At 35.8% G+C, this 27,632-nt stretch overlaps 1 protein-coding gene across 1 annotated transcript; it reads right to left on the bottom strand.

Moving 5' to 3' along the window:
* Nucleotides 1-4,719: 4,719 nt before the first annotated feature.
* Nucleotides 4,720-7,110, bottom strand: LOC115972604 (pentatricopeptide repeat-containing protein At4g18520, chloroplastic). Its single transcript, XM_031092935.1, has one exon. The coding sequence runs from the start codon at nucleotides 6,990-6,992 to the stop codon at nucleotides 5,109-5,111; it is 1,884 nt and encodes a 627-aa protein (XP_030948795.1). The 5' UTR covers nucleotides 6,993-7,110; the 3' UTR covers nucleotides 4,720-5,108.
* Between the last annotated feature and the right edge of the window lie 20,522 nt (nucleotides 7,111-27,632).

Here is a 27,632-nt window from a genome sequence, read left to right as displayed (position 1 = left end):
GAGAGAAAAATGAGAAAAAAACATGTGAGTATTTATGTTTATAACAAATTAAATATTATTACTTTAAAAAATAATAGATTGAGGTTTCAAAATCTAACAAAATAAGAATTATTAGTTTGGAGTTTGATTTTTTTTTTTTTTTTTAATCTCAAGGTTTAAATAGTTACTTAAGAGTTATGAGTTTTAATTGCTACTTTGAAACTACATTTTTTTTATTTTATTGTTTAAATGAATTATCCTTCTTCTTCTTCTTCCCCTTTCTTTTTCTTTTTTTTTTTTTTTGTTGTTGTTGTTGTTGTTGATTGGGTAAGAGGAAAGATAGAAAAGTGAAAGAAAATAACATGGAGAATATTTTCCTCCAATCCAGTACATTATAGTTTATGAGATTATTCACATATATTATTTAAATAAATTTTAATGTGTCATGTAACTAACTATATTTGAATTATCTCTTTATTTACCACATAATGAGTTGGAACTTTGGATAAAATTTTCTTCCAAATCTATTTGTAGGTCAAGTTTTTCCTACTAGTTGTAACTTAATTTAGCAGCCTAGCAGGTCATGCTTGTAAATGTGTGTGTGTGTGTGTTTTTTTTTTTTTTGATAACATGCTTGTAAATGTTTTTTTAAATGTTTTTCTTTGAGAGACTTTATTTTTCTGAGAAGTTGTTTTAAGCTGAGTTTGGATGGTGTTTTAGGCCCGGTGTCCAATGTCTGCGTTTCATTTCTGTGGGTCTCGTGCACTGTTCACGGGACCCGCAAATACGGATTTCAACAAATTTTTCTTTAAAATTGGATCCCACAGTACTATTCACACATTTAAAAATTATTTTACTATAATGTTTTCAGTTTTTAGTAATAAGCGGTATCCAAACAGACTCTTGGAGCATTCACAGCAGATGTTGCAAAAAAAATGTCATTTTGCCACACCAAATACCTACTTTATTATTTTACCACATCATTTTACAACATCCCATTTATCAAATTTTTTATCATTCAATTCTATAAATTAAAATAATATTTACTACACATTAAAATAATATAAACAACACAATAAAATAATATATCTAACACAATAAATAACAACCATAACACTGTTGCCGCCGCCACCACCACCACCACCGTGGCAGCCATAATCCATTGCAAAACAAAAAACTAAAAACAAAACCACCACCACAACCACCATCATCAACAACCCACCATAAAACCCATTAAAAACAGAGCAACACCCACTAGCACAACAACTCAAACCCAGAAAACACGACCAAAACCAACTAGCATTGGCAACCCAAACCCACGAAACTACTAGCACCGCCAACCCAAAGCCACGAATCCACTTGCACCAGCAACCAAAACCCACTAGCACCGGCAACCCACGATCAAGATCTCACCTCACCTCAACGTTGATGCCCACGATCGTGACGAACACTCCGATCTCACCTTAACTTCGATGCCCACGTCGATAACGATGACAATGCCCGAAGAGAATGGCGATGACGATGCAAAATGCAACCGGTGAGAGATCCGCGATGATGGATCCGCAATGACGGATCAAGATCAACAATTTATAAGAGAGAAGGAATCGATGAGAGAGAACAAAGGTGAGAGAGAAGAGAAAATAATAAAGTGAAGAGAGAGGAGGGAGAAAAGAGAATAAAAAATGATTAAAACTTATACCATTCTGATTCCGTACCGTTGCAAATTTGTAACGGTACTGTAGCATGTTGCAAAAAATATGGCATTTAGAACATCTGATAAATTGGTCAAATGGTGTTTAGTGTGCATTTGGCACATATCCCACATCTGCTATGGATGCTCTTAGAGACTTAATGCTCCACTACCATGTGTCTCTCTCACTTTATACAGGAGCATATTTGAATTCTAATATAATATTTTTCGGTTATTTTATAAAAAAGAAGAAAAATAGATAAATGAGCTTGTCAAATCACTTATGTGAAATTCTCTCTCTCTCTTTTATTATTATTATTATTTTATAATTTAATAGTTAGAGAATAAAATATTTAAACTTTAAATGCGTCCATTAAAAATAACAGAAGATACCAACTAATTAAATTACTCTGAATTATTTTTTCTTTTCATTTTGGAAGTTTAAAAATGATGGACCAGCGCAAGGAAATAATCATCCCTCTCTTTTTACTTCCTTCCATTTTCTAGTCTACATAATAAATACATTCTCCATGTTCACTCCACCATCCTCCCCCACTTGGAAAATTGTGTTTTGTTTAAGTGTGAGATTATACCTTCACTGGATAAAGATCATAGACAATGATTTTATTTTATTTTATTTTTTCTGTTTTCTTTTCTTTTTTTGGGGCGAAAGCAATTAATTATTAAGGTATTAGGTAAAAAGTAAAAGATTTTACTATAATCCTTCTCCATAAATTATAGGGATATTAAAAATGTGTAATATAGACTACAAAATTTTGCAATCACTCTTTTTTTTTTTTTTTTTTTTTAGAAACAAACACACGTAAGGGTGAGGGAATAAAATTTTACGTTCTAACACAAAATCCACTCAAATTGTAATGTTAATTATCTTAACTTGCAATGGCTCCCTCAAAAAAAAAAAAAAAAAAACTTGCAATGTCTACCCTAATGTCAAAAAACAAAAGCACACCACAAACTCCACTCAAATTACAATTTATTCTGAAAATAATAATAATAATAATAATAAAATAAATAATGTTAACTTGCAATGCCTACCGGTCTATCCTAATGTCAATTGATAATAATAATTTAGTGGATAACTATCCATCCTAAACTATGAGAGTATTTAAATATTTGTATTGTGTAGCATAAATTATTACTTTATAATTTGGGAGTCCTAGGCCATGGCAATTTCAATATGTGACGTATGCTCCACGATGATTGTTTTTAATAATTAGAATTAAATGCCAATTAATTTTTGATATAAGTAATGTGGGTGCCCGAGGATTGAGGATGAAGTTGAAGGGTTGCAGTATTGGTGTGGGGATGCCATGGGCCTGAGAAGGAAGGTCGCTTGAGGAGAGGAAGGGGTGAGTCAAAGGACTCTAGGGCACTCCAAGTGGGAAAAAGAATATAGAGAAAGAGAATCAAATATCATAGGGGAAGTTTCCAATTTGAAGTAACTTGTTGCCTCCGCATTAAATGGTGGACAATAACTTTATCAGCTACATTAATGAGGAAGTGACCTGAACAGTATAAGTCACAGCTAAGCGAACTCCTTCTACCACCTTCTTCAGATGTGAAAAGAGACAAATGCCATGAGGGGAGATATATTAGGAAAAGATGGAAGGTTGAGATGTGAGGAAGATAGGAGTATATAAGAAAAAGAGGATTTACAAATAAAGGGATCGAGACACAAGTATCAAGGGATAGAAAAGAAACCAGAAAAGCACTGAGAGCAGAGAGTGAACAGTAACATTTCTTGTATAATTGTGGCCTCCTCGGGCCAGCTTGTATTGAGAAATCAACTCATCTATTTATTTACATCTTCTTTTTTCTTCCTTATTTTTATCCTCGGGCAGAGCCTCCCTCTTGTTGTTTGTTTCCCTCTCTTACAAATTCATTGTTTTAGGTCGCGGTTGAACTAATCCCACCACTATTCTAAGTGGGTTTGGGCCGCTAGTTTTCCTGGTCCTTACAGGTAAGATTTGAACTCAAATCTTTTACTCAATGACAAGAGAATTAAAAAAATAATAATAATAATAATGTATACCCTTATGAAAGCATTTACAAAATGCACCATTATTTTGGACTTTAATTTGGAAGGTAGATCGTAAATTATCTTTGAAATAGAGTGTTGATTGAAAATTTGCAAGATTGCTATTAAATCGTTTTAAAAAAATGCATAGTCTTCCTCACATGCTTCGCATGGCTTCTCAAAATGAGTGATATCTTAGAAAGAAGGGGAGCAAATTTTTTATTTGGTCGAGTATCATAATATTTTATCAGAAATTCTAGCATGTCATAACTCTTTTTTAATGTCTTGTTAAAGTAACAAGATGCGAGAAATGAATCTATAGTCAATAATAGATACATATGAAAATAATTGTTATTGTCTATCACTCAGAAGTCAAAATTAGGCACTTCAATAAGTTGTGAAATAATTGTAAAATACTGCTGGATTCACTATCGGTATGGAGGCAAAGTGGTTTTTTTTTTTTTTTTTTGGGGGGGGGGGGGGGGGGGGGTGTGGGCGGAGTTATGTCGCCAAAGATGGGCTGCAACTAATTCAGGATAAGGGGATCAAGAATCAGGTTGTAGAATTGGATTCAAGTGTAATGGTTTAGCATAAGGACAGTTCTGGCAACAATAGTACAATATGCAGTGTTGTTGATGATTGCAAGGCTTTAACACGGTTGAAAACAAGCATTGCTTCAGGAAAGCTAAGTGCCTGTTTGGATTGAGGGGTGAGGGAGGAGAAGTGAAGGGGAATAGAGTAGAGTTAGCTGAAAATAAGCTAATTGTGGGCCAATTCTACTCTACTCCCCCTCCCTCCCCCTCAATCCAAATGAACCATAATTGTTGCGTAGATTATATGGCAAAGCACAATAAAGAACTCTTGTAACCTTTTGTGATCTTTTGTAATGCTCCTATGGTTATGTTAAATCTATTTAATTTAATGCATACACAGTTAGCAGTGTTTATTTTCGTACATTTTCATCACAGTGTCTAAACTCAAAACCAAGAATTTTCAGCGAAGGCATGTCAAGTTTGGAAGACCTTCGTAGATACTACACCCCTTTAAATTTTACCCATCAAGATAAGTGTACATTTACAAGACTAGTATACAGTACATGTCTACAACACATTGTTCCAGAGAAACGCCACAGGGGAGGTCACCTGGATTAATGAAGATAATTGGAACAGAAATACCGAACCATTTTTCTTTCTTCCTCACCTACTTCATACCTATAAGAGACACGGGCAGAGTTCAAACTGGAAGTCGGGGGAAAACACTCCTTTCCAAGACATTTTGCCATACAATGATCCAATGTTTATGTTTCCCCTCTCATCGGCTAATATCTGCTCTACGTTACTGGATATATACATGAAATGAACAGTACAGAGTTCAAACTTCGAAATCTCTGTAGGCAAAAGATTAACTAGACAACAAGCTATACTTAGAAGAAGGCTCCATATAAAACTCAACGTCTCCACATGCAGTGAGAACTGTAGAAGAAATGTAATCATCCACCTCAATACCTTCTGCTTTCATCCGATACATAAGCTTCAAAGCCTCTTGGCAGAGCCCATTCTTTGCATAACCCACAATCATAGCCTTCCACGAAACCAAATTCCTTTCTGGCATGCTGTCAAAAACTTGGAACGCCTCTGATACATACCCACATTTTGAATACATATATATTAATGCACTACCCACAAATACATTAGACATGGCTGGGGTCTTGTTTGCATAGGAATGAATCAACTTCCCCTGAAGGATAGAATCCATATTGGCACATGCTTTCAAAGCTGATGAAAAAGTAAACGAGTTAGGATCTACACCTTCCTCCATCATTTCTTTCAAGAACTCAAGAGCTTCAGACTCCTGCCCAAGACGTGCACAACCAGAAATAATTGCAGTCCATGATACAACATCTCTAAGAGGCATCTGCTGGAGGACCTTGAAGGCATGAAGGTACTCTCCACATTTACAGTAGAACCATATTAGAGTGCTTCCCATGTATATACTGGGTTCCAAAGAATTCTTGATTATTTGTGCATGAAGCTCCCTACCCAATAGTGAAGCCTCAATTAAGCCACAAGCCCTGAGGATGCTTACAATTGTCAAGTTGTTAGCATGTATACGCCGTCTCTTCATTACTTGAAACAGTCTAATGGCCTCCTCACCAAGCCCTTTCCGAGCATATCCAGCTATAAGTGATGTCCATGTAACCGTGTTTCTCTTCCTCATTCGATTAAAGACTTTTCTAGAATCTGTCATCTCCCCACATTTTGCATACATATCTACAAGGGAGGTCCCTACAAAAATATCATTCTTATATACTTTCTTCACTATGGCACCGTGTAACTGTCTCCCAAATTTTAATACCTTCTCCTCTCCACAAGCCTTCAGAACACCACATACTGTAAACTCATTAGGCAAAAACCCTTTACTTAACATTCGTGAGAACAGTGAAAATGCCTCCTGTCCACACCCTTGTTGTGAACAGGCAGTGACCATCGTTGTCCAACAAACCACATCCCACTCTGGCATCCGATCAAATACACAAAATGCACTTTGTAACTCCCCACATTGTGCATAGAAGTAAACAACAGCACTATCTACGATCAAGTTCCTCCAACCACCTTTCACAATACAAGCATGAATCTGACTCCCAAGTTCAAAATCCGGTCTCCTACGACACAAATTCAAAACACACACAAACATGTTACCATTCGCTCGAACCCTATTATTAATAGAGTCCTGAAATAACCTTAAAGCCTCATCATCCAAACCAAATTTCAAGTACCCATCAATAATAGCAGTCCAAGTAACCACATTCTTCTTCGGCATTTTATCGAACACTTTACGAGCCTCAGCTAATTTCCCAAAACCCAAGTAAGTACTAATCAAATTATTTCCAACATACGTAGCCGAATCCCACAAACATTTCAAAACAATCGCGTGAATTCTTCTGACCTCTTTCAAACTACGACTGGACCGAAGCCAGACCGCGAGCAAGTCAGGATTTGGCCACTGATTATTATCGGAAAATCCGACATCTGGGTTTTGTTGGGAGCTGGAGATATCAATTGGGTCCTCGCTACAAAAGCAGCAATGGAAATTGGAGGTGGTCCTGTAATAATGGTCATGATTATCATTGTTGTTGTTGCTATTAATATTCCTTGATTTTGAGTTCTTGGTTTGTGTTGAGGATTTGGATTTGGGTTTGGGTTTAGAATTGGATTGCTGAGTAGAGAGAAGTGGAGGTGGTTGTGAAAGGAAGAATCGTGGTAAGAGCAAAGTTGCTGAGAGCATTTGTCTAATTTTGGTTTCGATTTGCCGCGAAGAAATGAAATATAAAGTTCAGTTTGACTTCGGCAGCTGGGCACAGTAGTAAATGTATAGTACCAAATAGGAAATAGCCGTTGTTGTTGGTCTTAATGGCTCGAGAAGCGATCACGAGAGAGCTAGCCATTTCCGGGAAATATTTTATTTATTTTAGGGCAAAATCTTGGACACCGTACCCTTTAAAATCTTTCTATATTTTTTTAATTTTTTTTTTTTTGCTAAAACTATATTTTTTTAATTTGATATGAATTTTATTTTATGTTTTTAATACGTTTGTTAAATTTCATACAAATTGAATATTATTTACTATTCGATTAATTAACTTATTTTTATGCATAGTTTTATATTACAAAAACTTGAAATATAATTATTTAATTGATGACATAGTTATTAATTTTTTATATTCTTGACATTTTACAAGCTCGATATAATAAAATCATATAATCCGATTGTTAGATTTTTCAAAATTCATAACTAATAAAAAGATATAAGAAGTGTTTAGAGATAAAATTTTCCCCTAAACTTTAAGTATATAGAGTTATTTTAGTTCCTAATGTTTAAAATGGTTGTTTTTAGTCCAAAAAACTTAAATGATCAATTTGAATCCTTAAACATCTTAAGTGGTCAATTTTAGTCCTTAACAACTAAGAACAATTGCTATTAGTCTATATGGAGTTATGACGCGTCAGTTCTTAGTTTAACCATATCATCTAAAGAGCTAGAATTGATCATGGACTAAAGTTACTAAACATTAGGAACCAACATCATATGTATTATATTTAAGCCCTTTTTTTATTTAGAGAATTTTTCAGGTTTAATGTACCACATTATTTAAAATTTAAATGATATGGTACTTAGTACATCTTTAAATTTGTAATATTTAATATTTTGAATATTAAAATGGAACCATTTCAAATAAAGAGAATCCTAATATCCAAGGTAGATAAATCTAATCTCTTTTTTTCTCAAGTTTTTGCTAGTAAGTGTCCCAAAGGCACAAGTTAAGATGCATTCAATACTTCGTCAAATAAAATCAAACTATGCACACTTATCAACAAGAGCACAATGAATCAATGCCTCAAACTTAATGAATTATTAGGGTACATTATAGCTCATAATTAAATATTTATTATTATATTTTTATAGAAAATATTTATTATTCTATAACACATACCTATAAAAAATGGTGGTTACATATAAGAGTAATAATGCGGGTATTATAGGCAAGGAGAAACATGCCAACGAAAAATTAAAGGCCAATTATTATTGGAAAATAGTGGAGCTCATACCCATTAGGCTTAAGTTTTTTGGTTAAGTGGTGTCTCTATGATTTATCTTAACTAATCACAGACACACGCGATGTGTGAGAATATACAACTACTTTGTAACGTGATATAATGTATGATTTATTCTATAAAACGTACTGGAGACATTACTTCTAAAATTATTTTTCATCTCTCCATCTCTACAAATATATCATTTTATTATTTTGAGTTAAAAAAAAATAAAAATAAAAACCTTAGGTGCATTTGATTGATATTATTCCATTACTTTAAAAAAAAAAAAAAAAAAAAAAAAAGATAGAAACAGTATTCATTTTTCAAGTGATCTATATTATTCAAACTTTTGTATAGTGTGTTATATATATATATATATTTATTTATTTATTTTACAATTAAAATTTTTAAGTTCCAAAATTAATTATTTGAATTTTTCTTTCTCTTAAGAAAATTATCATGATAACCAAACCTCATCACAAATTTATAATTGATATTACTCAAATAATTTATAGACAATCAAATACATAATCATCTCACTTCTAAAATATCTAAAAATTAACTCAAACCAAAACTATAAGAGGGATAGAGCGTACATGTGACAAATAACTCAAAAAACACACCACCAAAGTGTATCATCCAAAAGTAGAAACACAAAAAAAAAAATTAATAATAAATAAATAAAATCATCAATCCAAAATAGAGTTACAAGAAAGAATATTTAATGTGAGAGAGAGAGAGAGAGGGAGGGCAATCACCTTTTTTGGAAGAGAATGTGAGACAAATGGCAAAATTATATAAAATGTATAGTTGTAAACACCAAATTATCCAAGTAATACTATATAATAGAATAACATTAAATCATTCTTTAATTTCATAGGATAACATGTAACAAACAAAAAATAAATAAAATTAAAAAGATAAAAAAAATTAAAATATAACCAAATCATATCTACCTGAAGTAGAGTTAAACATAAAAATTCATCAATCTAAAGAATTAAACATCCACCAAAAGAAAGAATATATATATATATATATATATATAGAGAGAGAGAGAGAGAGAGAGAGAGAGAGAGAGAGAGTATTCACCTTCTTGTGTGAGCAAAATATGGATTGAATGGAATAAAAAATAACAATTTTTTATAGTAAAAAAATTGGGAAGAAGAAGAGTCAAAATAAAAGGAAGATGAAGGGGTGGAGAAATTGTAAGGTTAAGGTATAGAGTAGTGGGGAGATAAAAAGGTAAAAGCAAGTAAATGTTGAAGAAGGTGTAATTGTAAAATGGCAAATTATAAGGAGAAAAATAATTGAAAAAGAGAGAGAAAATATTAAAAATAAGTTGATGATGTGGCTCAACAGGAGTGCAACAACATTAAACTTTACATTTCAGCTTTTAGATATGAATAATACTAGAGATACAAATTATTTATAACAAATTTTACAAACTACTGATGTAGTGAGTAATTATTAGTAAATGAAAAAAATGATATTAATGGTGGGTCTAGATAAAAACCAATAAGAGGTTGGTTGTATCAACATTTTGTAAAAATACTGTAAAATAGTTTGTGACTGTAGCATTACTCTTTAGATATATATATATATATATATAGATATATAGATTACTCAAGGAGTCTCCCTAATTGACTATTTGAAACAATTAACTCTATGCATATTTTAGTTTATAATAAATCAAACATTTGATTAGGACACAATAAGAAAGAATGACATGATACGAACTTACGAAGTAGAAGCATTGCATGCGTGAAAGTGAAAGATATCAATATGGAGAATGACTTCGGGCTATTACTGGTCAAAAATGGAAGCAGCACCATGGCAAAACAACTAGAAAGGAGTGGTGCTGCAAGTGTGGGTATTTCTCATAGAACGTTACATAACAGGGCATTGATGGAAAAATGGCTAGCAAAATGCATAAATGAGTTCAGGGAAAATATTGGTTACATAAAAGAGTAATAATGTGGGTATTATAGGCAAGTAGAAACATGCCAACGAAAAATTAAAGGCCAGCTATTATGAGAAAATAGTTGAGCTCATATCCATTGGACTTTAAGTCTTTTGGTTATGTGGTGTCTCTATATGTTATATAATTACTCAAGGAGTCTCTCGAAGGTGTTTATCTCCCCTAGCAAGTGGTATCAAAGCCAATGATTTGAGGGAAAGTGTTTGTTAATGGGTCCTACTAGGTAGAACAAGGAAGACCCCATGTTCTTTCACCTATGGTTAAGTGTGGGTTTTACTAGTGGTGAGTCAAGGTGATTGTGTGTTGGTGAATCTCATAGTTGTGCAAAGAAGACTCTCATTTCCACCTCAAGCATAGTTGAGCAAAGGGCACACTATTAGTGCTGATGATGCAGGACATTTGGGTTGTCAAGAAAAAGGTTTTTGTTCAAGGAGGAGACCAACCAAAGTGCTACAAGTGACTTCGTAGGAGGCTTCCACGTGAAGGGGGAGATTTGTTAGAATATTCTCATGTGAGTAGTGTTAGTGTGGTTCATTATATAGTGAAGTCCCACATTAAATACTAATGAAAAGAAATAATAGTTAATATAACATACTTGAGCTCATACCCATTGGGTTTAAACCTTTTGGGTTAAGTAATGTTCTTATTTGTTAGATTAACACTTAAGGAGTCTCCCCAAAGTGTTTCTCTCCCCACAATAAACATAGCACAATTAAAAATACTACCCAAAAATGACATTCAATGATATTGATAGGTTTGGTGAGGTGGGTGCCTAATACCTGTTCACTTGATTACTTAGCCCTTGAAACCTAGTTTTAGGATGTGAATTAGGTTTTTCATGCAATTTTTTTTATTAGTGATTGGAATGTAACTAGGAAATAAAGTATTGTACTTTTCTTATTATAGATAGTAGTCAGGATCAAAGCCCTGTAATTATTCAACCAATTCATATTGTTTTCATTTATTAATGTTATGATTAGTGGCTTGAATAGTGCACGTGAGAGTGCATAGTCCTTGTCTTGGAAGGATTTGTAAACCAAGTCCTAGTTATATTAGGACTTGTATAACCGGCTTTACAATATGCTCTCCAATAATATACCCTAGCCGACTTATACTTTGTATATAATATGTTTGTCATGCGGCAATTGATTGATAAGTGATCAAAGGCAGCCGCATATTATTTAGATCCTTTGGGTGTATTTGGGGTTTGGGTTTTGTGAGAGTGTTCTGGTACCATCTTTGTAATCTCTTTCTTTTGTTAGTGAAACTTTCTCCTTGACGCCGCCCGTGGATGTAGGCCAAAAACCGAACCACGTAAATTTTTGTGTTCCTGTGTGATTGTTTCTTTTGTCGTTCTATTTCTATTTTGCATAAACCCACTGTTATTTGGATACACACACAACAAATAGATATTCATGCTTCTGCTATTCTCAAAAATTGGTATTAAAGCTTCCGCTTTTATAACAATTAATAATGAGAAAGTTATGCCACTAAGCTACTAGGCTCTTGTGAACTTCCTTCTTAAAAATAAGGCTTCTGAGAACTAGCCTCAACTAATGTTTTAATGTAGAAGAAATAAATGTATAAAGATATGTTTATTTATATATTAAGATGACTAATGTTAATCTTGTTATGTTGTGATCATTATTGTTATACAAATATAATTGCAATTGATTATTTACAAAATTAGTTTGATGGTTAAGAAACTCAAAATCAATTATAATATATATATATATATATATATATTTATTTATAAATGCTTTATGCAATTTTATTATGAAAATGATGAAAACTATGTAAATTTGTCCGTGTCTACAATACTTGGTGCCGCCATTGAACAAGAATAAGTGATGAATTTAGGAGGAAAAAAATGGCATTCTCTATCAAACATTTTTTTGTTATTGGGATTTTCTTCGATTTTAATACATCGAAATCCAATTCTAGCACGTAGTAACAATGGGGTAGCCTAGCCCTCCCCTCTTGTAGGCTACTTGAGATGGACAATGAAGAATGGGGAGGCAGTGAATATGTGGATGAATTTTTGGCTGCCTAATGGGAGGTTGAGGGAGCTTATAGAAGGACCCCTTACCCGTGGGGAAGATGAGTTATTTGTCAAGCAATGCTTTGATGAAAACAATGTTTGGAACCTAGCTAGTATCTCCTTTGAGATTCCAAAATGTATACTAAACTCTAGGGTTATTTCTCCCTCAAATCAGTTTACCTCCTTGCTAGGGGATTAAATCCTTTGAACCTGGGCAATATGTCATTCAAGTGGGTTTGGCAAACTGAAACTCCCCCTAAGGTTCAGTTTCTCTTATGGCTTTGTCTCCATGATAGCTTACCCACGACTGAAGTGCTAAGTTCAAGGGGTTTAATTCTTGATCCTATGTGCAAGATGTGCAATAGAGATTATGAAACTATTGAACACCTTCTTAAAGGCTGTGAAGTTACCCACAATTTCTGGCAGCAACTACAAACACCTTACTACACTAGAAATTCCTTTACACTCCCTCTCAAAGAATGGATTGAAGCCAATTGTAAAGATGAATTGAATGCCACTGTCAAAGGCATGCCGTGGAAGATCCTATTTCCTATGGCATTGTGGCAATTGTGGTTGCACAGAAACAACTTTGTGTTTAGGACAGGAACGGTGGACCACCAGTTATGGAAAGAATGTTTGCAGTACAGCACAGAATTCTACTCCATTGGACTTGAAGCAAAGATCAAGCAACCTAAAACAAGTGTTCCATTGGGATGGAAGAAACCACCAAGGGGTTGGATGAAGCTCAACTCAGATGGCTCGGTGTTGAGGAACCTATGAGGGGCAGGTGGGGGTGGCTTAATACGGGATCATGATGGGAGTTAGGTAAAAGGCTATGCCAAAGGGCTCGAGCACACAAACAGTATCATGGTTGAATTGTGGGCCCTAAGGAATGGATTGGTCTTAGCCAAGGAGATGGGATTGAACAATTTAGTTATTGAACTTGATCCATTAAGTGTTGTAATCCTTATGAATAATGGCTCTGAAAATTTGTTGATCGAACCACTCTTAACTAATTGCAGGAACCTCTTAGAGGAGATCCCAAATAAGCACATGATCCACACTTACCGTGAAGCCAATCAATGTGTTGATGCATTGGCTAAGGAGGCGCAGTCCTTAGCTAATTTTGTTGTATTTTGTAACCCACCGCCTATGGTGGAGCCTATTCTAGCTTGGGATAAAACTAATATGTGTTGTAATAGACTTGTGAATTCTTAGTTTAATGTCATCTCATGGTTTACCAAAAAAAAAAAAAAAACAATGGGGTAGCCATGTATATCTACCTTCACTTATCCAGCTTGCATTTTAGAAGAATCTCCAGTTAATATTCGGATAATTCTCATAGGTTTGATGACTAAACGGATGAATGCAAATGTGAGTGTTTTTGTATTTTTTTTCATCAATATCAATTCTAATGTATTAGTACTATTGCAATGACAGTTAAAATCAATTGCAATTATATTATCACTTTTGCAATCTATTCCTTTATAAGACTTTTCCTGGTCAATAGGTTAGACATAAAGCGCAAAATTTTAATATCGTTTTCCTTGCTTGTAATAAGTATTACTCTTTGAAATTCAACAATTTGGTGGCTCTGATATGCAGAAATATTATAGCTACATTATCACCAATTCTATACAATACATACAAATTACTATTCACGATATTGTTAAATGCATTACGGTATTATGTTGATCTACTCATTTGAGCCTTAACATAGAGACGATGTCGTGGATATTCAGTGTGGAAATCCATCCACAATTTTTAATGTATGATTGATAAATGTATAAACTAATTATTTTATAGTACCCCTACTATTTAAAAAAATTTAATGATATTGAGAAACAAGAAAAAAAAAATTAACCTTGTATAATGTTTGAATGTATAATTGATAAATATATAAACATATGTTTATTAATTTGTAAAGAAGAACTAGGATAACCAGCCTCAAGCAGTATTTTAATTTGTGATACTTAAATGCATAAACATATGTTTGTTCATATATTAAGAGAACAAATTTAAATCTTGTCATGTTGAACTGAAATTTTCTATTTTTTCTTCTTTTGTTGTCACGTTACTTCACGCGGTGTCAAAAGCGAGATTGACAAGTTTAATTGGTTGCTTTTTTTCCATTTGATATGGAATCCAGCGCTCTGTTACAGCTATATCATTTATAGAGTTGTACAGCTATCTTATAAGGGTTGTGTTAACGGACACCGTTAAGCACACCTTTTTCTGAAAAAAAAAATTATGTATTCTTTCTCAATTTATGTTACTTTTTCAGTTTATACTTACTATTTTAGGATATTTTTTACTTTTTTTGACAAATATTTTTTGTTTTTTCTGCCCTTAACCAGCACCAAGCGATGTTGGTTAACATTCTCCATCTTATAATATCTCAGTTTAAACTCTGTTTACAATTCAAATTAAAGGCTGAAATATCTATCTACAGCTGCTATACAGATCTGATTTGAATTTGAATTTTATGCAGCTACGCAACACCATTATGCAGGAACATCACAGCTACACTACTGTAGCTTTACACACATCTTTACCAAACGAAGCCAAGTATAGTATACAATTAGTTAAAAGCCAGCTATAATATAAACTAAATAAATGAAATATCCAAAGAGACGCCACAGAAAGTTAATTTGGGACTTGGGAGTAAAAAAGTTACTCTGTTCTGTGAAAAAAACAGAACTGTTTCCCTTTTTTTTTTTTTTTTTTTTGTCACGTTACTCATGCGGTGTCAAAAGCAAGATTGACAGCTTGAATTGGTTGCTTTTTTTCCATTTGATATGGAATCCAGCGCTCTGCTCATGGAGTTGCTTTTGGGTGCATATTTACTCTTTTGTGAAAATCCATTTTGTAGCTACTACCAAGTTTAGTGTAAACGACGAATAAGATTAGGTTAGTATTCACGTTTCTCAAAGAATTGAATACATGTGGTTAGCATGAACTAAAAAGCTTTAGCCCAGTCTTTAGTGAGATTACTTATTTTGGCTGTGATTAGCAAAGACATTTGAGAAGGTCAGCCTCTTGGAGTTCTTCTAAGTTGCAAAGAAATACTAGCAATTGATGTCCTGAATGCAGGTTGGAAAACAAAGGTGCCCATTTTACACACATCTTTTATTTGAATTTCAATATGTAACTAGGTGTGTATAATAGAAATTATATAGCACGTATAATAACTTTAGTTTGTGAATTAATAATATTATGAAAGTCTTTTTGGACAAATGTTGAGTAAGGAGGACTATTCAATTTTATTTCTCTTATTGATTATTGAAACCAACGTTGCGGCACCAATACTGACCTTCTATTACCCAAACCAATGATACCCTAAGACTTAGAGTAAACACGTATTTCCACTTATGTGGTGCATGACTTTGGGTCCATTGATGAAGAACTTACTTTAGTTGAAAAGTTGAATTACAACTAGAGAGTTGCATATGAGACAATCATAGGAGTTATTGATTATAAGGAAATCATGATATTCTTTGTCGATGCGCTGAGGGGAACTGGAAAAGTATTTTTGTTTCATACAATATTGGCAACCTTAAGAAAAGCAGGTTATATTGCAATTGCTATAGCTACATCTGGCATTGCAACAACATTAATTCCTGCGTGGATGAATATCACATTCCATTTTTAAGGTAATTTATCTTTCTAATCATGTTTTTAGTCATGGCCAATTATATGTGGCTTTGTCAAGGGGAGTCTCCCAATCTACCACAAAAATATTGGTGCAAAAAGGAAGAATGCCTCAAGAGGAAGGTATTCACACAAGAAATATTGTATATAAAGATGTTTTGTTCCCTTCATCATAGGTACTAATTAAAAATTTGTAAGAACTATCTTAGATATTGATTTATTTTAATACTTTAGAAATTTTAATGGTTATGGTGTCTTCCTTTTAATATTTCATTTTTTGATATTATTTATGTGTGAAATTAATTAGTAACAAGAAGGATGCACAACTCAAACGTGAAGATTGAGTCCACTATGTTGAATAAGGATGATCAATCAATATCGAACATGAAGACCATTGATAACAAGATATATTTCTTTTTAATGTTATCTTTAACCAACATCCCTATCTATTGTTTTTATCAAAATTAATATAAAAAGGTCATGCCGCGTATGGGCTAAGTTCAAAAATTGCTAATTTATTCACCTAGTTGAGGATTTACTGTTCAGCTTACAAAAAAGAGCTTTGGAAATTAGGGAAACGAGTTTTAGAGTCACAAGAAATGGAAATGTGTGTTATGTTATTTTTTTTAAAGGATAATAACTAATTGATAATCTTAATATACAAACAATTTTTTTTTCTTCATTTTCAAGTTCTAAGAACAAAGACAAACAACAAACTGATGGCGTAGATTAAGATTTCTAACTTAGCTTAAAAAAAAAAAAAAAAAAAAAAAGAAAAAAGAAAAATGATTGTATGATATTTTATGTGTTTTCCTCAAACAATGGAGAGCAAACTTTGGAATGCCTTTAGAAATACATGCATAAACATATTGTAGGGTCACGATTCGTGGCGGACCGTAACAGTGTCGGGTTCGCACGTAAAACGGCCCTAACAATATCATTTGTAGAGCGTGGGTTTGAAAGGCTAGGCCTTGATCGATAGGCGATGGGTTTTTCGTGGTGTTCATACAAGGTTAAACGATCGTCACCCTTAGAGTACTTCTCCTGGAGGTGGGCTGGGAGGCTCTCGTTTTTGGCCCTTTTTCCCAGCCCCCCCCCCTTTAGGTTACTGATTTTTCCTTTTTATCTTCCCCTGTGCCCGCTGTCCTTCATCCACGTATAAGGTCAATCTTTCCAAGGCTGATACTTGTCACATCAGTCCATACCCAAAGTCGTTGGGGGTGGTTGTAAAAGCTGGAGAGTGTGGCTCTGCCAAGTGCAGAGCATTAAATGGCAGTAACAACAGCTTTCCCTGGATATTTTAGATCTTTCTTCCATGTTCCAATCCTATACCGTTTTTACCCTTCCCTTTGGGGGTACTGTGGGTCTGCTGAGGACTGAACTACCCTCGGCGGTACCCAAAGGCTATTTCGTTGAACTTGGGCCATAATCCTCCTCGGCTTGGGCCTTTGGACTCTCCCTGGGTAGATGGGCCTGGCCCATAAATCATTTGCGCCCCACATTAGCCCCTCAAAACCCGGCTGTCCAACCTCTGGGCTGGACAGGGGGGTTTTGGTGACGCCAAACTTCTTCCTACGGCCCAATCCATTCGGCCTATTAAACATGCTGGCGGCTCCTCATATGCCCAAGAGGTGCACCGGTCTACGAGACAGTTTTTAATTCCGCGCTTGATGCGTTCTTATCGCTTGGGGTATCCAAAACGCGCTTTGAATGATCACTATTTACGAGACTACTTTAGTTCGACGGTTTATTTTGATGGGGTGGAGAAACGGAACCGGCATGTTTGTGTTGACAGATCCCTTTGGAGATCTGAACCTATTAAATGCCTCCCGCTCCCCCCTCTGTATAAGAAGGAAGAGAGGAGGTTATTGTTTTTATCAAGAATCCCTTTTCATCTCCCTGAGACTCTGAAATACTTAGCCTCCCTTAGGATTCAGTTTACCCACTGGTTTATCCACTTAATCGTAAAACACTTTACCGTAACAACAAGGGATGCAAAAGCCCCACCCCTCCCAAAAACGCCACGTTCCGATAAAGCTCATCATGGCTCGATCGGGACAAGGATGGCGAAGACTCAAAATCAACCTCATCCTTCTTTCAGTCCAAATCCGAAGCAGGGACTCGTCACGTCAAACTTTCGACGTGACTGAGTCGAGAACACCCAAGATCATTACCATCCGGCTCCTCACGAGTGTACCTAATATGGCACCGGCGTGTTAGGAGTCAGGGCTGAGGCAGGGGCTAAGTGCTTCTGTTTCTCCCTCTTTTGCTCCCTGGTGCCCTCCCCCGCCCTCTCCTTATAGTCTTCCCAGCACCAGTTCCGACCTGGTGCTTTCTCTTCTCCCTCTTTTGCTCCTTTTCTTTCTTTTCATTTCTTCTCTCCTCTTCTCCTCCTTCTTTACTCATGTCTTCCATCTTCTTTATTCATCCCCTCCATCTTCGTCATTGATTTCTTCCTTACTATTTCCTTCTTCTTCATTCATTTTCTTTTTTAAAGTGAGTCCCTCTCTTAGTATGAGCAGCAATGAGGCGGAGATTGGAGAAACTTTGAAGACGAGTTTAAAAGACGCTTGACAGTTTACTTTTTTGTACTACAGATGTAATGGTTGCTTAGGCAGTTCACATTTTGTATAGGCTCGTTTGATCCCCTTTTTGTATGTTGTAGCAATTTTTCATATTAATAAAGATTGTTATCTACCTTATTTCGCATATTATGTCTTTACGTTTTCATAAATTTGCAAGCACTGCTCGGCACAATGATATAGCATCTAAATCAATGACGACTAAAACCAAAATACTTGATAATAAATAGATATCGCCATAACTTTGATAGAAGTGCTTAGCACAATAAGGCCGACCCGTAAAAAATAGTACTTACCCGGAACTAGCCGAGGAGAGAACCGAAGGCTTGATGCCGTGTGAGAAATAACCATCCGAGGACATATCACCTGCCAAATGAATAGCCCTCGTATACGACTGAATGCTGGGGCGTTCCACCACCTTCCTTACACCCTTATTGGCCTTAACCTTCTATGGTGTTTAAGCCGTGGACGAAATGACTTGACGTTTTTATCAAGTAGCCCATCTTACTAAATTCAAACCCCTTTTTTTTTTTATCCAAGTATTTGGTTTCCCCATTGGCTTGGGTCCGAGGACCATACAAGGCCTTGGAACTGTCCAACACTTGTAATTTTTATTTATTTTTATTATTTTTATTATTTATTTATTTATTTATTATTATTATTTTTTTTTATACTTGGTTTCCCCATAGGCTTGAGTCCGAGGACCATGGAAGGCCTTGGCTCTGTCCCTGGGCCCTTGTGCTGAATCGGGCTTGGGCTGCGAATTTATTGGACCCAAAAACTAGAGGGTATTTCCGTAGTCTTAGGTCACGCGGTACTTTCTGGGCGTCCCAGTGTTCGAGGCGCGCCTTCTCGAGACTCCTTTGTCCTCAGAGTTGCAGACGACGTTGGAAATCGAGCCAGAGACATTTTGTCCATAGCGTTCCTTGGGACGCTGCGTGAATTAAATGCCACCACTTTATCTTTTAACATAAATAGGCGAGAAAGTTGCTCTATCCACACACAAATCCTTCAGTTTCCTCCCTTAGTACATCATGCTTGAGGCGAGGGTTGGGAAAAAAGAACTCTCTCCGCCACAGAGGCGCCGTGTCCCTCTGACACTCAGAGTAGTGAGGTACGGGCCAAGGAGGCGCAAATTCAAGGGAGCATTCCGTTTCGTCATAGGGGAGAGGATCTTTTTCCCTCTTTTAGTCAAAATCCGAAGCAGATTCTGGTCATGCCAGACTTTTGGTATGTTCGAAGAAGGAGTTTCCGCTATCAGCGCCGTCTGCCTTGTAGCAGACAAATTTTTGTGAGGGCTTCCCAACCTCAAGCTCCTAGCACCTTTTCTGTAGATGGTGTTAGCCTGAGGTCAGGTTCTTTGGCTGCCTGAGTTATGGGCATGCAGAAGTGTCGAGGAATAGTTTCCTCTCATCTGAGCTGTCCCCACGGCCTTATCTCCACTCGCTTGTATTTTCCATTACTTATGTAGTCAGCTTTAGTGTAAGCTTGTTTCAGCTTTTCATTGTACACTGTACTGTTCCTTTGTCTTAATAAAATATGTGTCTATTTCTCTATACATATCTTTCTTCTCTGTAACAACTACTTTATGCATGAATATTAAATGCAAGCTTGCCCTTAAGGATATTCCAGGCAGAAAAAATGCTTTAACACAGGTTCCTACTAATTTAAACTCACAAATATTATCAAGCATGACAATGGTAACTTTCAATAAATTAAATTCTTGGAACTAACCGGAATAAGCGCTGAGTACTACGCGATGCATGCTAGACCAATGTCCGAGAACGATAATCTCTAAATAATTCGTCTGAAAGGGTGGCTAAGTAGCGAGGGACTTTGATTGTGCTTTTGGGTAATGAATTGCGTCGTACCGGATCAACCCCTTTGACACTAGGGACCCGAGGGCAGACCGTGGAATCCGTGCATTCAAGGTATTAACCCATTTGTGAACTAGGAGTCCTCCTCGGATGGATTTTGAGGTTTACGTGCCATAGTTTTTTTTTTTTTTTTTTAATAGTTGGTTCCTCATCCAAGTAGTTGGTTTTCCCATAGGCTTGAGTCCGAGGACTATGCAATGCCTTGGTTCTGTCCAAAACCTAGTTTTCCACATCCAGGTAGTTGGTTTTCCCATAGGCTTGAGTCCGAGGACTATGCAATGCCTTGGTTCTGTCCAAAACCTAGTTTTCCACATCCAGGTAGTTGGTTTTCCCATAGGCTTGAGTCCGAGGACTATGCAATGCCTTGGTTCTGTCCAAAACCTAGTTTTCCACATCCAGGTAGTTGGTTTTCCCATAGGCTTGAGTCGAGGACCATGCAATGCCTTGGTTCTGTCCAACTAGTTTTCCACATCCAGTAGTTGGTTTCCCCATAGGCTTGAGTCCGAGGACTGCAATGCCTGGTTCTGTCCAAAACCTAGTTTTCCTCATCCAGGTAGTTGGTTTCCCATAGGCTTGAGTCCGAGGACTATGCAATGCCTTGGTTCTGTCCAAAACCTAGTTTTCCTCATCCAGGTAGTTGGTTTCCCCATAGGCTTGAGTCCGAGGACTATGCAATGCCTTGGTTCTGTCCAAAACCTAGTTTTCCACATCCAGGTAGTTGGTTTCCCCATAGGCTTGAGTCCGAGGACTATGCAATGCCTTGGTTCTGTCCAAAACCTAGTTTTCCACATCCAGGTAGTTGGTTTTCCCATAGGCTTGAGTCCGAGGACTATGCAATGCCTTGGTTCTGTCCAAAACCTAGTTTTCCACATCCAGGTAGTTGGTTTTCCCACAGGCTAGGGACCAAGGTACCATAGGCTTGAGTCTGCAATGCCAAAAACCTAGTTTTCCACATCCAGGTAGTTGGTTTCCCATAGGCTTGAGTCCGAGGACATGCAATGCCTTGGTCCAAAACCTAGTTTTCCATCCAGGTAGTTGGTTTTCCCACTTGAGTCCGAGGACTATGCAATGCCTTGGTTCTGTCCAAAACCTAGTTTTCCATCCAGGTAGTCCCCATAGGCTTGAGTTATGCCCTTGGTTCTGTCCAAAACCTAGTTTTCCACATCCAGGTAGTTGGTTTTCCCATAGGCTTGAGTCCGAGGACTATGCAATGCCTTGGTTCTGTCCAAAACCTAGTTTTCCACATCCAGGTAGTTGGTTTTCCCATAGGCTTGAGTCCGAGGACTATGCAATGCCTTGGTTCTGTCCAAAACCTAGTTTTCTCTTCGCACGGGGCCTTGGCTGGCCTTTAGCTCTAGGAGAGTTAGCTACTCAGCCAAGCCCCTTGAGTTTATCTATACGGTTAACGTTACCAAGCGCCTAGTTTGTTCTTTACGAGGAGCTTTAGCTTTTAGGGGAATTAGCTCCTCAGCCAAGCCCCTCGTCAAGAAACGTAGCCCCTAGTGAGATTTTATACCTGAACTCTATAACCAACGGTTAGAAATAACAGAGGAACTGTTTCAACCTACCACTTGCGCCAACACGCAAGCCTTTCCCACAGACGGCGCCAATTGTAGGGTCACGATTCGTGGCGGACCGTAACAGTGTCGGGTTCGCACGTAAAACGGCCCTAACAATATCATTTGTAGAGCGTGGGTTTGAAAGGCTAGGCCTTGATTGATAGGCGATGGGTTTTTCGTGGCGTTCATACAAGGTTAAACGATCGTCACCCCTAGAGTACTTCTCCTGGAGGTGGGCTGGGAGGCTCTCGTTTTTGGCCCTTTTTCCCAGCCCCCCCCCTTTAGGTTACTGATTTTTCCTTTTTATCTTCCCCTGTGCCCGCTGTCCTTCATCCACGTATAAGGTCAATCTTTCCAAGGCTGATACTTGTCACATCAGTCCATACCCAAAGTCGTTGGGGGTGGTTGTAAAAGCTGGAGAGTGTGGCTCTGCCAAGTGCAGAGCATTAAATGGCAGTAACAGCAGCTTTCCCTGGATATTTTAGATCTTTCTTCCATGTTCCAGTCCTATACCGTTTTTACCCTTCCCTTTGGGGGTACTGTGGGTCTGCCGAGGACTGAACTACCCTCGGCGGTACCCAAAGGCTATTTCGTTGAACTTGGGCCATAATCCTCCTCGGCTTGGGCCTTTGGACTGTCCCTGGGTAGATGGGCCTGGCCCATAAATCATTTGCGCCCCACACATATGTTTATTGATATGTTAAGAAAACCAATATTAAACTTGTTATGTTGTGATCGTTATTGATTTAAAAATATAATTGTACTTTATTATTTTCAAAACTATTTTTTGATGGTTAAGAAACTCAAAATCAGTTTTAATTATTTTAGTTTACTTGCAATCAACTCCTTGGTAAACCTTTTCCTTGTCAACAGGTTAGGCAGAAGACACCTAATTATAATATCAATTTCGTATTGGTAAATGTGTCTTGCTTTTCGGAAACCAACAATCTTGTATTAATTGGTATACATAAATAAACATAATACTTTTGTTCATTATGTTACATATGTTCGCTAAAATGTTCTAAACATAGGGTAAGTTGGATGCATTAATGTAGATTATTAAAGTTTTATGAGTGATTTGTTTGACACTCTTGTGTCAAGAAAGTGAGATTCTATTTTTTTAAAAATAATAAATTAGGAACGAACATAATATAATAAAAAACTGTAGGTGAACAATTTGGTAACCCAATCCTTGTCGCTCAAGTCTTGGTCCAAAAGGTCTCACACAATGAATTTTTGTAGAGTATGGGCTAAAGAACTCGTTTTCAGTTAGTTTCAACGGTTTGATGCATGGGTTATGGGAATACACAAACAAGAATGAAAATGCCATTGTAGAAAAGTCTCCAGGAATGATAAGGCTAAAAACTTGATTAATAGATCAATGCAATCAGGCTTCTCTATAGTCTTCTCTCCTCCTTTTTCTTTTTCACCGTCCCCTCTCTTGGGGGACTTTTACATATTATATAAGCCCTTTCATATCATCTGGGCTTTACACTTGTTAATCATCCAAATCCCCACTTGAGCACCTGTCCCATCAGACACCCCTCTAAATTCTGTGAGTTGCGGTAGCCAAGGTAGCACTGTTCAGGGGTCTTTTCCTCATTAATGCGGTCAGGAGAGTAGTTGTAATGCATTTAATGTGGTGGTGGCAGCCTTTGCTGAGATATTTCGGGTTTCCTTCCTTTTTACATATTGGGAAGATGGACTATAGTGGTTAGAATGTACCTTTACTCCGTAATTTGCAGTATCTGAGGAGAAATTACTCCTCGGACATGTTCTCTTTGCCCCAGTGGGCCTGAATAAGGATTGCTTGGGCCACGCCGACTCCTCGGACGGGCTGGGTCCTCAAACGGGCCTAAGGCCCAGCCAGCTTGTTATTTTGGGCCGGTCCCACAAAAACATTATGCAAAAATCTCACAAATGAATAATAAAATTTTCACAAATAGTTATAAAATAAAAAAGATAAAAAACTCACAAATGAACAATAAATTCATTAAAAAATGCATCTAAACAAATTAGAAGGATAAATTTTTAGTAAAAAAATGTAATTTAATTAAATTTTAATATATATAGGCCCCAATTTAAATGTTGTCTGACCCTGAGAAATAAAGAAATATAATTGCCATGAAGTTGAACATTATGAAAAACCTACGCTGGCTATTTTCTGCCAATATCAATGTTAATAAAAATAATAAACAAATAAGAAACATTAAACACAAATTTCAAATTTAATAACCAGACAATGTGAAACTTCCACACGGGCTTAGTATTGTACATTCACCCAAATATGGTCAAGCTCTTTTAATCTTATTAAAAAAAAATTCATAGTCAAACCACAAGACAAACATTTTATCAAACATGTAAAAGACTCACAGGTGATTTGCGAAATCAATTAAACCAAACAAAAATTTAGAAAAAATTATAATACTAAAGAGTCATAAATTTGTTAAATATTAAACTAAATTCCAAAATCAACCCCAAATTGAACACCCAAATTAGTGTGTGTGGAAACAGGTGACATAGATCATGGGGAAATTAAGTTAGACAGTTACCTCAAGCTATCCCATTAAAAGAAGGGCATGTGAGTGGCATTAGGGGGATAGTAGTTGCTGTAATGGATACAATTCAAGTCATCACTAAAGAAAAATGTGGGGAGTAGAACGTGGATACCTCGAGCAATAACAAGAGGTTACCAAATCCTCACAAATATGGGACACATGGCATGGTAAACACACCAAAGAAAGACGTGGCATAATAATCGTCAATACTTCAAGTACAAACAGAGGTCTTAATCAACATAAGAGGACCACCACGAACCAAAGAACTTAATTAGATTCTTAAGAAGCAGTCTATAGCTTGGTACCAAGTAGTTCTTTAGCCATGTACAAAGATCTTCATTGTCTTATGCTTATAAATTTATGTCTCCTTGTATATGTACTTGTGGTTTCAATCATATATTTTAGTTTGATGTAATTTGTTATTGTTAATCTTGGTTCAATATGATTTATTGTTCAACTCGAAGTAATTTAGTGTTAGTACAATCCAATAGGCTTGAATCAAATTAACTTTGCTTAATTCAATTTCAATCAAGATGAATTGTTAAAGCATGCTTTAAATCAAGGTAGCTTATGTCACAATATTCTATTTCAAACACTCATTAACTTAATCATCTTAGGAGTTAGGTCACTTAGGATTTCACTCTATCTCTCTCTTTTTTTTTTTTTTTTAGTTGTTAACTTGTGGATATTTCAAAAGTCCTATTAAGTTAGGCGTTTTCAATCCCCATACCCTAATCCACAAAGTCATATAATCATTTCAATCTAACACCAGAAGCATAATAGGAACGTGTAAGCAACAAAATTTAATTTTTGGTTCAATCATTATGTCACAATATTCTATTTCAAACACTCATTAACTTAATCATCTTAGGAGTTAGGTCACTTAGGATTTCACTCTATCTCTCTCTCTCTCTTTTTTTTTTTTTTTTTTTTAGTTGTTAACTTGTGGATATTTCAAAAGTCCTATTAAGTTAGGCGTTTTCAATCCCCATACCCTAATCCACAAAGTCATATAATCATTTCAAGCTAACACCAGAAGCATAATAGGAACGTGTAAGCAACAAAATTTAATTTTTGGTTCAATCATTATCAAAAGCTCTGAAAAAATTGTTCCCTCGTTTGGGGAAAAAAAAAGCATTGTAAAACTGTTGTTTGAACACAATAATGTTAATACCACACACTTTCACACTCTTTGTCATAGTTGTGCTATGTGGAAGACTGTGATTAATTGTCTATTATTATCACATGAACCCATCATCCAATTAGCCTTTCTATAGTCATCTATGAATGATTCTATAGCCATAAAATTTTCCCAACTTATGCATTTTTTTCATCATCTTCTACAAATTCCATTTCTATTATCGTTCATAGATGACTATAGTACATAAAAACACACACACACACACACAAACCTAGTTGCTAAAATTTATGGTCATGGATACTGAGATGAGGAGGAGAGGATTTACGGTGATTTGTGGCGAAACACTTCAGGCAAGGAGAGCAAAAGGAGGAGGAGACACCATCTCCACTGATCGCCGTTGAAGATGGTGGATTTGGGGTGGGTGGGCAAAGGACCCATCCAAGAAAGCATAATAGCAGATTGCCCAACCCTATTCAGAACTCAGAAGACCAACAAACATTTTTTTTGAAGAGTTTTTATATTCCTAAATTTTTTAAGGACCCGCCATTCATGTCTAAATTTTGAAAAAAATTGAATCTGATTAATTTAATGGGGTTAACAAATGTTATGAAGGGACCGATTTATTGGGTTGACTTGGCAGGAATGATAATGTATTCTCATTTTAATGACATGACTTACTCTTATTGCCTTGGACTACAAGGAATGATGATGCATCACTTTTGCATTCCATTCCTTTATAAGGCTTTTCCTGGTCAATAGGTTAGACATTAAGGGCAAAATTCTAATATCGTTTTCCTTGCTAGTAATAAGTATTACTCTTTGAAATTCAACAATTTGGTGGCTCTGATATGCAAAAATATTATGGTCACATTACCATCAGTTTTATACAATACCTACACATTACTAGTCACGACCTTATTAAATTCATTACGGTTTTATGTTGATCTACTTGTTTGAGTCCTAGCATAGAGATGGTGTCATAGATATTTAATGTGGAAATCCATCCACAGTTTTTAATGTATGATTGATAAATGTATAAATTAATTGTTTTATGGTACCACTGCTATTAAAAAAAAATTAATAATACTGAGAAACAAGAAAAAAAAAATAGCCTCAAGTAATATTTGAATGTATGATTGATAAATGTTTAAACATATGTTTATTAATTTGATAAGAACTAGGATAACTAGCCTCAAGTAATATTTTAACTTGTAAGATTTAAATGCATAAAGATATGTTTGTTCATATATTAAGAGAACAAATATTAATCTTGTTATGTTGTGAAATCCATTTTATAGCTTCTACCAAGTTTAGTGCAAAAGACGAAAGCTTAGTTTGGTATTCACATTTCTTAGAGAGTTGAATATGTGTGATTAGCACAAACTACAAAACTATAGCCTAGTCCTTAGTGAGATTACTTATTTTGGTTGTGATTAGCCAATTTTTGGGGAGTCGGTTGATGAAAAAGATTTACAGTTTAAAGGAAAAACACATTGATTCTTTCCATTTTTTTTATGATGTCTAGGGCACTGATATACGGTTGGATAAGTGATAAATTTGGTTGTCATTTAATAAGGACTTTTATTTTTGGTCTTACGCTACAGAAAGAGAAATTTACACAAAAGCTTTTTTGTAAGTTGGATACCTTATAATAGATTTGTTTTATTTTTATTTTTTAAGTAACAGAAAATTGGTGAATTATTTTGTGCTTCACTACAATACTACTATTTTGCAAAATGGTTAATTACATAAAATTCTATTAGAATCCCCCAAATGGTTCGCACATCAAGTAAAGTTCTTTTTTTTAAAAGAAAAAACAAATCATGTGATTCTTACTCAACAATTGAAATAAACAGTTTATGCTTATTTTAATTTGAAAATGAGGTGGGGGAGGGAGGATCATAGGTTCAAACTCCACGGGAAGCATTATAGGGTAGATGGGG

The sequence above is a fragment of the Quercus lobata genome, chromosome 12 (genome assembly GCF_001633185.2).
Source record: "Quercus lobata isolate SW786 chromosome 12, ValleyOak3.0 Primary Assembly, whole genome shotgun sequence".
Classification (NCBI taxonomy): domain Eukaryota; kingdom Viridiplantae; phylum Streptophyta; class Magnoliopsida; order Fagales; family Fagaceae; genus Quercus; species Quercus lobata.
Note: the sequence above shows the minus strand (reverse complement) of the source record. Positions and strands in the feature narration are given on the sequence as shown.